A 15,711-nucleotide genomic window follows, 5' to 3' on the forward strand; every position below is an offset into this window, starting at 1 on the left:
GCACTCAAATATCACACACAATAATGAACAAGCTGGATATTTACTTTCATGTTTTATTGATACTAGACAATAAATTTGTTCATTTTAAAAATCTATTATAAATATAATATTTTAAAATGTTAATACTGCCTAAGTATGTTTTTTCCTGTTATTTCTATATACCATCCACCTAATCAGCAAAGATGAAAATTTTAGTGTTCTTAGATACCTCCTTTTCCTTCAATATCCACCTATAATTTGATTACTACTGTTGAATTCACCACCATATTCATAGTAACAGTCTTAGTTTAGTGTTAATCATGTACTGTAGACTGAATGTTTGTGTTCCCCCCAAATTCACATATTAAAGCCCTGATCTTTAGTGTGATGGATTTGGCTGTGGGGTTTTGGGGAGGTAATTAGATCATGTAGAACCCTTATGTGGAGTCCTTCTAAGAAGAGACACAAGAGAGATGATCTCTCTTTCTACCATATGAGGATATAGCAAGAGGGCCCTTGTCTGCAAACCAGGAAGAGGACCCTCACTTGACATTGAACCTACCAGCACCTTGATCTTGGATTTCAGAGCCTCTACAACTATGAGAAATAATGTTCCTTGTTTAAGCCATCCAGTTTATGGCAATTTGTTATAGCAGCCCAAGCTGACTAAGATACCATGTTTTGCCTGGACTCCTAATATGACATTCTGACTTTATTCTGTCTACTATGCTAACTACACTGTGCTTGTAAAATGGAAATCTAATCAGGTCATTATTTAGTTAAAATGATTCAATAGCTCTTTATTTGTCTAGAGATGATGTAAACTTCCTTAAAGTGATAGCTGCCATTTATTGAGAACTTACTGCATGCCAAGGTGCGTGCTCACTTTCTGAGAACTAACTGTACGCCAACTCATATGCTACATTTCCATTTTACAGTGAAGAAAGTGGCAACCAGCAAATAAGGGACTGAACTAGGATTAAAATGGAAGTCAATCAAACATAAAAGTATATGTTCTTTTTTTTAATTTTAGAGAGAGAGAGTGTGCAAGTGGGAGAGAGGGGCAAAGGGAGAGAGAGAGAAACCCAAGCAGGCTCCACACTCAGCACAGAGCCTGATGCAAGGCTAGATCCCATGACCCTGGCATCATGACCTGAGCCAAAATCAAGTCAGACGCTCAACCGATTGAGCCACCCAGGCACCTCAAAAGTATGTGTTCTTAATCAATGTACACCCCTACCTCCTCTTCAAGATCTGGGCCTCACCTCTACTTACTCTCCCCAACACATCCTACACCCCATCGATAACCAACTACTTGTGGATCTCTGCATCTTCAAAATTCTTTCACACATGCATTCTCTTGCATGTGCTATTTCCTTGACCAGGAATGCTCCCCCTTACCTCCTCTATCTGTGTAACTCTCATTCCTCTTCCAGTATGTCTTTAAAACTCTATACTTACCTTGCTCACCCATCCCCAGCCACCTCCCTCATGCTCAAATAACCACTTCTCCATTTCCTAGGACATAACACAGTGGAAAAATCCCTAGGGATGTTTAAGAGTGTCTTAGTCACCTTTTCATTTCCTGGAACAAGAATAGTGTCTACTTCATAGTAGGTGTTTGAAAATTGCAACTGAATGGATGAATAATGTAAAAAAATTACCTCGTATTAATTTAGAAATTAGAATAGTTAAAATGTATGTAGTAAAATGTGAAAGGTTATGTTGAATTTTTTAAAAATGAAACAACAGTAATCATTGTTAAGAATGTCTGCTCAGGCCACTTCGGATCCTCTGTCCCCCTCTCTCTGCCCCTCCCCTGTGCACATGTGCTTGTTCTCTCTCTCTCTCTCTCTCTCTCTCTCTCAAAAATAAACAAAAAATAAACATTAAAAAAAAGAATGCTCAAAATTTAACTTACTTGATGGTCAACTGAATGTTAAAACCATATTGAGCCAAATTCAGATTATGGTTAAAAGATGACAAAAGATCTCTCTTCAGTTGAGATCTGAATAATGTTGATATCATGCTTGACTTACATTAATTATTTCCAGAGCTGTTGATTCTAAATATACTGTGAAAACTAGAGCAAACAACAGTAACTTAAAAAGGATAGAGCACTCCAGTACCATGCTTGCTGGACATTTCTTAGTTTGCATGGCTTATGATTATGATTTCAAGTAAAGAATGTACAAAACTTGTACCGCAGAAGCTACGTGATAAATTACAGAAAGGCAATGCTGGAGATAGCCTTTAAAATTGTTTTTAATGTTTATTTATTTTTGAGAGAGAGAGAGAGAGATGGTGCATGAGCAGAGGAGGGGCAGAGAGAGTGAGACACAGAATCTCAAGTAGGCTCCTGGCTCTGAGCTGTCAGCACAGAGCTCGATGAGGGGCTCAAACTCATGAACCATGAGATCATGACTTGAGCTGAAGTCAGATGCTTAACCAACTGAACCACCCAGGAGTCCCTAAAGATAGCTTTTTAAATATATAGAGGTTCAGAATGAATTTGGCTTGTAAGTTTCTCTATTCTGGAACAACACTGTAAAAGTAAACCATTGACATTTAACCCCACTTAGCATATTTCTGACATTTGCAAAATCTCACTGGTGGTTCAATACAAAAAATATATCTTATCTGTGACTTTGAAAGAAGAAATTATCACAGAAAGAAGAAACTATTTCTACTGCAGATTTTATTGTTTCTTTTCAGCTTGTTATACAAAACAAGTCAAGTCATCACAAATGTCATCAAATGAAATACTTAAAACCAAACAAGACAGGGCAAGACAGCCCTAAGAAAACAACTGTCTAGAATGAAGCAATTAGCCAAGTAAAACAAAATATTATTCAACAATATAACATTTATTAGTTTTCTATTCCTTTAGTCCACCATTAAGAAAAAGTGATTCACTCTCTCTAGCTACTATATAAAAAAGTATCTAGGGACACCTGGGTGGCTCATTCGGTTGAGTGTCTGACTTCAGTTCAGGTCATGATCTCACAGCTTGTGAGTTCAAGCCCTGCATCGGGCTCTGTGCTGACAGCTCAGAGCCTGGAGCTTCGGATTCTGTGTCTCCCTCTCTCTCTGTCCCTCCCCTGCTCCATGCTCTGTTTCTTTCTTTCTCTCTCTCTCAAAAATAAACATTAAAAAAAGTATATGAATCAGTTTATTATAAAGGCAGTTTATAATAAAACCATGATTGTCTATGTTAATTTCCTAAAGGGAAACTAATTTATGTAAATGATTACGATGGTTATTTGGCCATAGTCAAAACCCAACCATTGGAAATAGACTTTCTTTCCATTTAATCCCAGAATTTACATTTGATTCTTCAAAGGTAACATATTTTTTCTTACACTTTAAAAAATATTGATAAGTGCATGTCTTTGAACCTGAGTATGTTAGACTTTGCCTTTTTGTGAAGGCAATCTTGATTTAATTTCATAATCTTTAGGCTGGCTTAGGTACAGAGAGCTTCTTTATTCTCAGTTATAAATTGAGAAGCTTCCATTGCTTAGCAGCATCCTGAGTCTCTACTCAGTAGGTGTAACTAGAAACTCTTCTTTTTTCCCAGTTGTGACAACCAAGTAGAGACCTACAAATTGCCAAATGTCTACTGTGGTGTATATGTGGTGGGGGGATGGCTCCTGGTTGAGAACAACTGATTTAGAGGGTTTAACTGGGAGTTTATTAGTAATATTAAATAATATTATTAGAAGTAATGTGATTAGGATGGAATCAGTGAATTGTAAGGCACTGAGGATAACTACAAATTAGGAGTCGACTCACGTGGAATCTGCCATGTAAATGGCTGGACTATTCTAAATGTAGGTGAGGGGTCTATACATACCATCTTCCTTACCCAAGTTGCTCCTAAACTTATTTTTGAGAGGTATGATGATTAATAGAAACGTACAATGGTGTGGGAATCGGGAGACCTGGGCTCTGGTCTTGTCTCTATACCTAATTAACTGTATTTCCTTGAGTGAGTTGTTGCACGTTTGGATCTCAGATACCTCAACTGTAACAAGATTTGGTGAAAGATCAATCTCTAAGGTTCACTTCAAAATTGTGATTTTCAAATGTTTTATCAATTTTCTTCCTCATATTTTGCATGTATTCTAAAAGGGATACTTCCCATGTATTGTTTCATGAGCTGTAGCCCTTTTTTTAAAGGCATGAATCATTATTTGGTCTTGGTAAAAAATGGCATAGCTTTATAAATTGGTAAGAATGGCACACTTTATAAATTCTTATGCCAGCTTCACGGAACATTTAAAAATAAGATTTACAAAGCCCGCTTGATAGATTCTTGTGTTTCTGATCTTTGTACAAAAGAGTGGAGTGTCATATTTGTCTCAATACAATAGATCTTCGCTAATAAAAATTCATTCCAAAAATGCCCCATGTACTGGTATTATTTGAGGCTGACCCCCTCGAGGATATTTGGAAATATAATAGCTAGAAGTGTTCAGGCATTCAATTATTTAAATCATTCCCTTAAAACAAACCTGTAGAATATACTGAAAAAAAATCCTAATGAGAGTATAAGTAATGTTACTAAGCTTTTCGAGATTATGGTTTAATTGCACATTTTATGGAGTAAATTAATTGCAGATGATCTCTAGGAATTAAAAAATTACTTTTTTTTTTTTTAATTTTTTTTTCAACGTTTATTTATTTTTGGGACAGAGAGAGACAGAGCATGAACAGGGGAGGGGCAGAGAGAGAGGGAGACACAGAATCGGAAACAGGCTCCAGGCTCTGAGCCATCAGCCCAGAGCCTGACGCGGGGCTCGAACTCACGGACCGTGAGATCGTGACCTGGCTGAAGTCGGACGCTTAACCGACTGCGCCACCCAGGCGCCCCAAAAATTACTTTTATAAAGTTCCTTAAACCATAGTGGAATCAAAAGAAAATAGATGGTAAAAAGATATTTAATACCAGTTATTCAACAACAAAAAACCAGAATAAACCAATAAATTCTAATGTGCCACAGCTAATGTGGCACATTTTCAACAGCTAATGTTATTACCCATACTAAATGCTGCTGTGTCCCCTTCCTTGTACTAGGAGTCTGTACTTTATTTATGAAGAGAGCTATGGGAATCAACAGAGCAAAAGACTAGTAAGTATATCAATTCAATAAATGCTACTTTACCAGCCAGAATTGAAAATACTTGTTAACTTTTAATTTTAGGGAACAGCATTTATTTATTTATTAATTCATTTCTCAAATATTACCCACTACATAGCAGGTTCTATTCTGGATACTGATAACCAATGTATCAAACAAAGTTCCCTGCTCTCCTAGAGTTTATATTCTAGCAGAGGAAACAGAAAAATAATTTCAAATACTGCTAACTACTATGAAGAAAACAAAACAGGATGTTGTGAAAGAGAATGACCAGGAATGTGAGACTGAACAGTCATGGAGGGCTTTTCTAAAATGGTATTTGAGGCGAGACCTGAAGCATGAGATAAGAACCAATCGTGTGAGGAACAGATTGCGTTTTCTAGGTAAAAGGAAGGCATGTTCCAAAGAATAGAGACAAAAGCAGCTTGGTGGCAAGGGGAAAGGGGCACATCATGAGTTTAGAGAGGCCAACCAGGGCTAGTTCTTGTAGGGCATGGTAGAAAGGTAAGGAATTTGGATTTTTTTCTAAGTGCAAGAAGGAGTCATAGGAAGGTTTTAAAGAGGAGAGTGATAGAATCTGGTTTATGCTTTAATGGTATCACTCTAGTTGCTGTGTAGAGAACGGATTGTAGTGGAGAAAAGTGGAAGGAACACTAGGAAGTCAGGAATCCAAGGAGACATCATGGCAATCTGGACACAAGAGCTAGTGATAAAGAGTGGGAGAGGTGTGTGAATTCAGAATAGGAATTAGACTTGACAGGAGCTAATCTCTGCTTTAAAGAACTCTTCCTTATGTTCTATGCCTTTCTTTGTTCTTTTTTGGGGGATCTGCTTATTTTTCTTTTATGTAGAATCATAAACTCTTACAGCTGGAAGGGACTTTGAGGGTATAAATTCTAATTCCCTACTCAGTGCAAAACTACCAGTCCATTAACTCAGAAAGATAGTCATTAGGCTTCTAGAGACAAGCATTCATTATCATGTAAAACTATCTTGTTTTAAAGCAGTGCCTTATTATATTAGCAGCTCATTATTATATTGAGCTGGAATCAGCCTCAGCATTCCATCCATTTAGTTAACAGTATCTATTCTGCGTTAATTATGTGTTAAATCCTGTGATGGGCTTGGAATTAGGGCAAGTCAAACATACTTCCTGGTCTCACGGAGCTCACTGTCTGTGAGGGAGCTAAGCACAGAAACTGAAAATTCAATTCAGTAAGTAAATAATTTAAAATTTATTCTCTAGAGTTACTCATATTATACGTATTCTTCCTTTCAAATATTTAAAGACAGCTATCATGTTCCAAAACCTCAAATATTTTCTAATTTATTCACCAGTAATTTACTAAATATTTATTTAGCACCAACTATACAACACAGGTACTATCTTGGGTGTTGCAGACATAGCTTTAAAACGAACAACAGGTAAAATATCTGTGTCATGGAGCCTATATTCTAGTGAGGAGAGATATAATAAGCAAAAAACAGGTAAAGAAACAGGTTTAGAAAAGACAGGGAATTGAGGCAGATGGGCACATTGCTATCTTACACAGGCTAGGCAGAAAAAGCCTCTTTGATAAGAGGACATTTAAGAAACGACTGGGGAACACTTGCCAGGCATTGTACGAGGTCCTGGCTACTAGTTCTTATGTCCACAGGTGGCAGTTGGGTTGAGGATAAAATGTCACTTAACTTAAATTAACTTAATTACAACCTCACAAATAGGAACTACAGGGATAAAAAACATGGGCAAGAAAAAGCAGGTGCAAAACCCAGGAAGCAAAGAGAGAGCAATGAGAACAAGGAAAGGGATGATAAGGTTGCAGAGTCTGGTAAGGGTTAAACATCCCAGCTATTTCAACTGGTTTTTCTAGGACATGGCTCCTCGATACACCACTGATCTGAGACAGCCTTTCTCTGAATATGCTTTAATTTTGTCCATGTTCCCCTTTGGGGATGGCCTGACTGGTGTTACCACCTGCTTTATTCTGGGTGCCATATGTCTATCAGTGCAACCTAAAATTTCAGGCATAATCTGCTGAATTTGCAAGCCATCAGAGCCACTGAATTTTCTTTCACGTGAAATGCCTGTGAAATTGTCAGAAGTACTTGAGGTTTCCTAACTCTGACAAAAGCTGACGTTCCAGCCACAGTACTTGGAGAGAACTGGTCAGGAAGACAGTTGGAGACAGACAAGTCTAGAAAATGAACTAATTCCAAGCCTCTCTACTTTTCCTTTCCCCTTTCCATTCCTCCTGGGAAATATGACTTCACTGTGTACAGATATCCTTGCTTTTGGCTGTAGCAAGACTGCTGAGAAGATAGGAAGGCCACATTTCTGCAAATTAAAAACATCTATTTTAGGGCACCTGACTGGCTTAGTTGGTAAAGCATGCAACTCTTGATCTTGGGGTTGTGAGTTCAAGTCCCTCGTCGGTGTAGAGTTTACTTAAAGATAGTATCTTAAAAAAAAGAAAAAGAAAAACATCTACTTTGAAGCCCTCTGTGGGTTCTTAGCCTCTCTGAAACCACATACATTTCCTTTCTCAGCTAATTAATATAACTGCAACTTACTTATTCTGAGACCCCAAGCACACCTTATGGTGACAAGCAATGTCAGCTGTCAATGCAATTTCATTATCTTTTAAGCCAAGACTTTTCTGCAACCTTTAAATTTATTCTTATTTGCCTTCTGCACTTGGTTTTAATCCCCCTCATATTACTCTGTGCCTGCTCTCTGTTTATGGCTGCTGCTTTAGTAAGTTCAGCAGGATCTCTGCTGGGAAAGTGGCTTCTTGACAAAATACCTTCTTTAACCTGGAAGCATTGGCATCCCAGAAAAGTAGGAAATAGTGCCAGTGTAAGCCACTTAGTGCTGGAAAGTGCTACGTGTACCTTTTGTCCATCCTCTCACAATTGTTTCCAATTGGCTGAAATATACAACAATTGATATGCTTCTGCTTTGCACCTCTTTAGCACTGAGTGAACACAGTGGGTATATCCTTGAGGCGATGTGGCAGTCCTCTTATTCCAGCACTGGTGAAGAAGGCTCACAAGGCAAATGCCTGATGCCTGACAAGGCAAATATGCCATTTCACACAGTGATCTGGCAAGAATTTGATCAGCAGGTTCTTAAATATGTTTAGGGGTTATCAGGTTTCACTGTAATGTACTATCTAGATTAGTTCTACTTCTGAAAAACTGTAATTTTATTTTTATTTCACAAGTATCAGAGACATAATAATAATAATAATAATAATAATAATAATAATAAGATAATAAAACAAGGTCCTTGCTTTCATGGAACTTATATAGCCTAGTGACAAGTGATAATATAACCATAAATTTAAACTTACAGTTTCACCTCTAAAGCCTTTTTCACCTCTGGGTCCCTACAAGAAAACAGGAAATGTTAGTTTAGTGCTATTGATAGTTATCTATCAAATGTAGTTGAGGCTATACACAGAAACATGATAACTTATGTTTTTGTTTTTTCTATCCAGCAAGACATATTGAGTAAATTTATATAAATTCTAGTTTCCTTTTCCTGAGTAAAGCAAAGCAAAACAAAATCAAAAACAAAAACAGTTTATTGATTTATCATACTATCCACGAAGTGAGTGAGACAGGGATAACAGGCACTTAAATCAAAACAGCTGATCTGACAATCAAATACCAAACCACTTAGAAGGGAAGTTACCAGATTAAATTCTTCTAATCTTTGTCTTCCCTAGCCTTTGAAAACCTTGTTTCTAGGATGGTGCCTTTTTTTTCACCTTCTCTTTCTATTCCTCCTTCTGTACATCCCACAAATTTTGATATGTTGTATACATTTTCATCCAGTTCAGAATATTTCTAACTCTCTTTGAGATATCCTCTTGGATCCATGGATTATTTAGAAGTGTGGGGTTTAATTTTCAAGTGTTTGTAGATTTTCTTATTATCTTTCCAATTTACTGATATTTACTTTAATTCCATTATGGCCAGAAAACATACCTTGTATGACTTCAGTTCTCTTAAGTTTAGTACAAAATTTTTTATGACTCAAACTATAGTCTATTTTGGTGATTTTCCACGTACACTTGACAAGAAAGTGTAGTCTGCTGTTAGATGAACCTACTGTTTTAGAAATTCCTGTTAATATTTTTGTTTTCATCCTTGTGGAAATTATTTATGTATTTTTTTATTTTGAAAAAGATAATATTCTTCATCTTTTCAAAAACCTGAATTTACACTTTCACAATATTTTATGATGTTTTCCATATCAATCCACATGTCCCTAGATAATTATAATGCTTACTTAGTATTTAACAAATGATAATATTTTTATTGAATTTTCTACTAGATTATTTCTTTTTTTTTTTTTTTTAATTTTTTTTTCAACGTTTTTTTATTTATTTTTGGGACAGAGAGAGACAGAGCATGAACGGGGGAGGGGCAGAGAGAGAGGGAGACACAGAATCGGAAACAGGCTCCAGGCTCTGAGCCATCAGCCCAGAGCCTGATGCGGGGCTCGAACTCATGGACCGTGAGATCGTGACCTGGCTGAAGTCGGACGCTTAACCGACTGCGCCACCCAGGCGCCCCTCTACTAGATTATTTCTAATTTTTGTCATGATAACCCTGTGATAAATATCCTTGTACTCCATAAAAGTTGTCCTCCAGAAAGTGTTTGTAATTGCACGCACACCTGCAAAATATGGGAGTCTGTATGTCTTGACACATGCCATGTACTATAATTCTTTGTTAATCTTGCAGGCTAAAAATACGATCTCATTATTTCACCATTAATATTACTTTTTTGTGTGTTTCCTATCTTGTTACTCACTCATTTTTTAAAATGTTTTTATTTATTTTTGAGACAGAGAGAGACAGAGCGTGAGCAGAGGAGGGGCAGAGAGAAAGGGAGACAAAGAATCCGAAGCAGGCTCCAGGTCCTGATGCGGGGCTTGAACTCACAGATTCTGAGATCATGACCTGAACTGAAGTTGGGTGCTCGACCAACTGAGGCACCCAGGTGCCCCTGTTATTCACTCATTTTAAACCAGGATAGTAACTTCCAAACACTAATTAAAATTTTTTTTTAATGTTTCTTTGAGAGAGAGCGAGCACATGTGCAAGTGGGGGAGGGGCAGAGAGAGAGGGAGACAGAGGATCAGAAGTGGGCTCTGTGCTGACAGCAGAGAGCCTGATACAGGGCTTGAATTCATCAACTGTGAGATCATGATCAGAACCGAAGTCAGACGCTTAATCGACTAACCCACCCAGGTGCCCCCCAAAACTAATTTTTTTAACATTTTATTTTTGAGAGACAGGGAGCAACAGAGTGCTAGCAGGGGAGGGGCAGAGAGAGAGGGAGACAGAATCTGAAGCAGACTCCAGGCTCTGAGATGACAGCAGAGAGCTCAATACGGGGCTCAAACTCATAAACCATGAGATCATGACCTGAGCTAAAGTCAAATGCTCAACTGACTGACCCACCCAGGTGCACCCCCCACAAGAACTAATTTTTAAGATATCTCTATAGAACTTGTTTTTAATACCCTCCCTCACCTCCAGCCCAGTATTAACAAGTAGGTACATACCTTTCCATACTTTTTTTTTTTTGATGAAATACTGACAAATATATTAATGTATGTATGGGGTGATTGGTAATATTTTATAAAACTGATGTCATATTGTATACTCTTCTGTGAATCAGATTTTTCACACTTAACAATACAGCATGAACAACCACAAGTCCACTGAACTAGATATAACTAGTTGTTTTCAATAGTTGCATAATATTCTATGAAATGGCTAGACCACTATTTACTCAACCATTCCTCTACAGATGAACATTCATGTGATTTCAAACTTTTTTTCCTAATATAGCCAGTACTGTGAAAAAAACTTTCTATAATTTATGAGTACTTAATTTCTATGGCACAAATTTCTCAAAGTGGAACTGATTGGTCAAAGGGTATATGTACTTATATTTTAACAAATATCCTTCCATGAAGGCTATAATTCACATTTCTACTGATGATGAGTACTGTTCTCCCTAATCCCCTTCTGAGAGGTTAGATGTAATATCTCATTATTACTTTAATTTGCATTTATGTGACTGTAAGTTAGGAAAGCATCCTTCCAAATAATTATTGACCCTTGGGATTTGTTCTTCAATTTTTTATTGAGTTTCTATCTCATACTAATTTGTTTTTAAAAAAAAATTTTTTTTTCAACGTTTATTTATTTTTGGGACAGAGAGAGACAGAGCATGAACGGGGGAGGGGCAGAGAGAGAGGGAGACACAGAATCAGAAACAGGCTCCAGGCTCTGAGCCATCAGCCCAGAGCCTGACGCGGGGCTTGAACTCACGGACCGCGAGATCGTGACCTGGCTGAAGTTGGACGCTCAACCGACTGCGCCACCCAGGCACCCCTCTCATACTAATTTGTAAGAGCTCTTTATACATCAACTCGTATGCTTTTGCAATTATTTTTGCCCAACTTATATTCATTTTGTTTACGGACACTTTTTCCATACAAAATTTAAAATTTTCAAGTATTCAAATACATATTCTGTTCTTTTGTGGTTTTCAGATTTCCTTTCTTATACAAAGGGTCTCCTCAGGGGCACCTGGATGGCTCAGTTGGTTGAGCATACAACTTTGGCTTAGGTCACAGTCCCACAGTATGTGAGTTTGAGCCCCACAGAGGGCTCACTGCTGTCAGTGCAGAGCCTGCTTTGGATCCTCTGTCTGCTTCTTTCTCTGCCTCTCCTCTCCTCATGCTCTCTCTCTCTCAAAAGTAAATTTAAAAAACATTAAAAACAAACAAATAAATAAATAAACAAATAAAGGTCTCCTCAACCCTTAAGCTATACTTCAGCTTTCTAGATTTGTTTTTTATACTTTAAAGTCTTTTTAAAAAAGATAAAAAAAAAGTTGGGTGAAATAGTTTTCTGATTCCTTATAGTAATGCTGTGACTTAAAGTAATTCCATCTCCCTTTCCTGTCACTGGTATAGGAATGGACATGTAGCTGATCAATGGACATGAGGAAAAATGCAGTGGAAGGCTTCTGGAAAAAACTTAATTTTTCCCAAGATAGGGCTATAGATCAGTTTTCACTTTGGATAATTATATCTGGATGTAATTGCTGAGAAATTGTAGTCATCTTTCTATAAGCCCAATTATGAAGATCACATTCAGGATGATAGAGCAGAGACGTGGAAAGAACCTGGTCTTGGACAACATAACAAAATCACTAAGTAAGCCAAATCCGAAGCCCTTCCTACCTCTGGGCTTCCCATCAATGTGATACAAATTTCCTTATTATTAGAGCCAGTTTGATTCAGGGTTCCTATTAACTTACAGCCCAAATCATCCTGATACACCATTTCTGTTATAATTAGATTCCTATATATTCCAAGATCTAATTTTGGGCTCTAGCCTGTTAAACTCATCGATTTGTTTATTCCTTTGTAATACCCTATAGTTTCATTTACAATGATTTTGAAGTAATGTTTCCTTATTTGCAAAAGCAAGTCTTCCATCCCCCACCACTATTTTTTTTTTTCCACAAAGTTTTGGCCACTCTCAAGTGATTATTCTTTCATAGTGAACTTTTCTTAGAAGTTTCTTCTTAGAATGGAAAAAATAGAATATGGAAAAAATTTGACGCGCATGCTGAATATTACAAGGGCTTTTAAGAACTATCTGTAAACAAAACACAGTGAGGTATTTTAATTGAGCCATTTCTTTATCATGGTTTCCTTGACCAATTGATATTTCACATTTTTGACAGAACAGAACAATCACTGAGTAATCAAAACAGTATGTGTTCCTTAGCTTATTGAAGAACCACCCACCAAAATATGAGAATTCTCCCACTTAAAATCTCCCACGTAGACTATATAGCTCTGAGTAGTAAATGCTGAAAATCTAGAGAAGTGTTGACTTATACATTTCATATTTGTAAAATCAAAAATTCAGCAACTTTGGTGGGAAATTCTTCCCTAATTTATCAAAGAGAATAGTTGGACTTAATACCTGAAACATTCCATTTTATATATTAAAACTCTATGTCTCTCTACATAACACTTTGAAATCGTTCAAAATATTGGTTCCCTGCAGGGAATACACCTTTCCTCCCCAAGTCTCAATTTGCCCCTATCTACTGGGTTCTTTCTTTTGTATTTTTACACTACTGTTGGTATTGTAAAACTCTCCCATGACTTCACCAACCATTGTTTTATTTGTCAAATTTATAAAGGCACTGGTATCTACTAATTACCTCAGTCCTCTCCAGATGCACCTTGAAAGGAGGAGAAAAGCACTGTTCTTGAAGGAAGAAACATCACCTATGTCATTCACTAGCTGTACCACCTTGAATAACTAGGCGAACCTCCATGAACCTAATCTGTTTCCCTGTGTCTTAAATGCAAATAATACCTACTTCAAACGTTTTCTGTAACAATTTGAGAAAAGTTATTAAATGTTTAAATTCTTTAAGAATTTGACAAAAGTTATTAAATGTTCCTTCCTCACTGAAGTATGTACTTTATCTTCTACTGTAACTTATTTTCTTAAAGATCACTGTTAACTACTCGCTTCTTGAAACTCACCTATCTGAACCTTGTGCTTTTCTGTTTTTCCTGCTTTTTCCTGTTTTTTTTTTTTTCCTGTTTTTCCCACCAACTATCTCTTTACTTTATAGTGGACACTTCCAAATACTCAAATCTTGGCTGCCTTTTGCTATACTTTCTCCCTCAGAACATGGATTCTTTTTCGTGCGTTAGTGATCACCTCTATGCTAATAATGCTCGACCCACCTCCCTTGTTCTATTTTCCTTTCTCTACTCCACAGTTTTAAGTGTCTACCTCACTATATACACCTTCCTCATTACACATATAATCTCTAAGTTCTCAGTAATCACCTTCCAGATGAAAACATAACAGCTGTTTTTGCCCTTGGCTTCTCAAACACTCAGCGTGATCCTTTTTGAATTACTCCAGAAATAGGATTAAAGAGGAAAAAACAAGAATATGAAAAAGAAAAGGAAGACCTATATTGTAACAAACTTACAGTTCTACCTGTTGGGCCTATTATACCTTCTTTGCCAAAGGGGCCAGTGTTTCCCTGTTGGGGTAAAAGAACATCAGTCAGTCTCACTGCCGGTATAAAGAAGAAAAATTCTAGAAAATTTCTTGTGCAATGGTAAAACAGTCCATATCTGCATCATTCAAATTTTTATTAAAAATATCATAAAATCAGGAGAAATCATAGTACTTTTGATTTGCAGCATGTGACACAATTCTGTACATTATAGATTCCTATCGGGAGAATTACATCTGTATAATTTCTAACAAACATAAATCAGCCTTATAATTTTCATGTAGTGATATAACTTCAATGATGCCATTTTACATGTGGGTCATTTCATAACAAATGCAATTACTTTACATAAAGAAGACCATATAGAATGATAAACAAAAATTTTGAATAACTTTCTTTACAGATGTTGAAGGAGATGTCTAAGGGACATGCAACATGGAACTGAGAGAAAGTATGGGAACGAAACACAGAGCATCACAGGTGACCAACCTCAGTTTCTCCATCTGTTACATAAGATTGCATACTTCATAGGGCCATTATTAGAATTAAATGAGAAAAATGATTTTGAAACCGTAAGCTGTTATTGATTATGAAGATCACCTTGAATAAGCCCAATCTGGTGAACTCCTCCCAAACTAAATATGGAACATATCTTTTTTTTTTAACTGAAGTATAACTCACATCCAATATTCTATTAGTTTCAGGTGTACATCACAGTGATTCCATGTTTTTATACATTATAAAATGATCCCCACAATAAGTCTAGTTACCACCTGTTACCAGACAGAGGCTACTATAATTACTGACTATATTTCCTATTCTGTATATTACATCCCCATGACTTACTTATTTTATAACTGGAGGTCTGTAACTCTTAATTCCCCTCACCTATTTTGCCTGCCTCCCAACTCCTCCTCTCCTCTGGTAACCAACAGTTTGTTTCCATATGTCTACGTGTCTGTTTCAGCTTTGTTTTGTTGGTTTGTTTTATTTTTTAGATTCCATATATAAATAAGATCATACTGTATTTTCCTTTCTCTGTCTGAATTACTGCTTCTTTATGAATACAAAACACCTGATTTAGTTATTTTCCCTCAAACTCCATGCCCAATTCCACTGGCAGCAAATTTCAGTCTAGAAAGAAGTCTCACACTTAACCTGAACACTTAAATGTAGATATCTAATAGGATTTCTTTGTCCAACTCCTGCTAAGGTGCAGAAAATACTATCAGTTGAGATCATTATGTCATGGAGTCTATCAATAGATGGACTAGAATGAGCCTAGAATGAGAGAAATTAGCTGGTGCTATAAAAGTAAATCTAATAGAATCACTTTTAAACACAAGGATTGACTTTAAGTGATAATTTGTAAATATGGTACCTAAATCTCAAAGATCCACAATCAAATAAAGAGAGTTGATTTCCTAACCTAATCAAATATAAGCCCTAGACTGGTTTATCACTGAAAAAAAGTCAACAAAGCTTTAA

General features: G+C 36.7%; 1 protein-coding gene across 5 annotated transcripts in view; it reads right to left on the reverse strand.

The window, feature by feature from the left end:
* COL24A1 (collagen type XXIV alpha 1 chain) overlaps positions 1–15,711 on the reverse strand; it is a 404,519-nt gene that overhangs the window by 29,302 nt on the left and 359,506 nt on the right. For all 5 annotated transcript variants that reach the window (XM_086717446.1, XM_025934829.2, XM_086717444.1 and 2 more), the window contains 2 exons: positions 14,194–14,247; positions 8,480–8,515 (listed from right to left, as the gene is read on the reverse strand). In XM_086717446.1, the coding sequence (XP_086573572.1) occupies positions 8,480–8,515; positions 14,194–14,247 (90 nt within the window). The remainder of the gene's footprint in view (positions 1–8,479; positions 8,516–14,193; positions 14,248–15,711) is intronic.

The sequence above is a fragment of the Puma concolor genome, chromosome C1 (genome assembly GCF_028749965.1).
Source record: "Puma concolor isolate L17-30 chromosome C1, mPumCon1.1.hap2, whole genome shotgun sequence".
NCBI classification, from domain to species: Eukaryota; Metazoa; Chordata; class Mammalia; order Carnivora; family Felidae; genus Puma; species Puma concolor.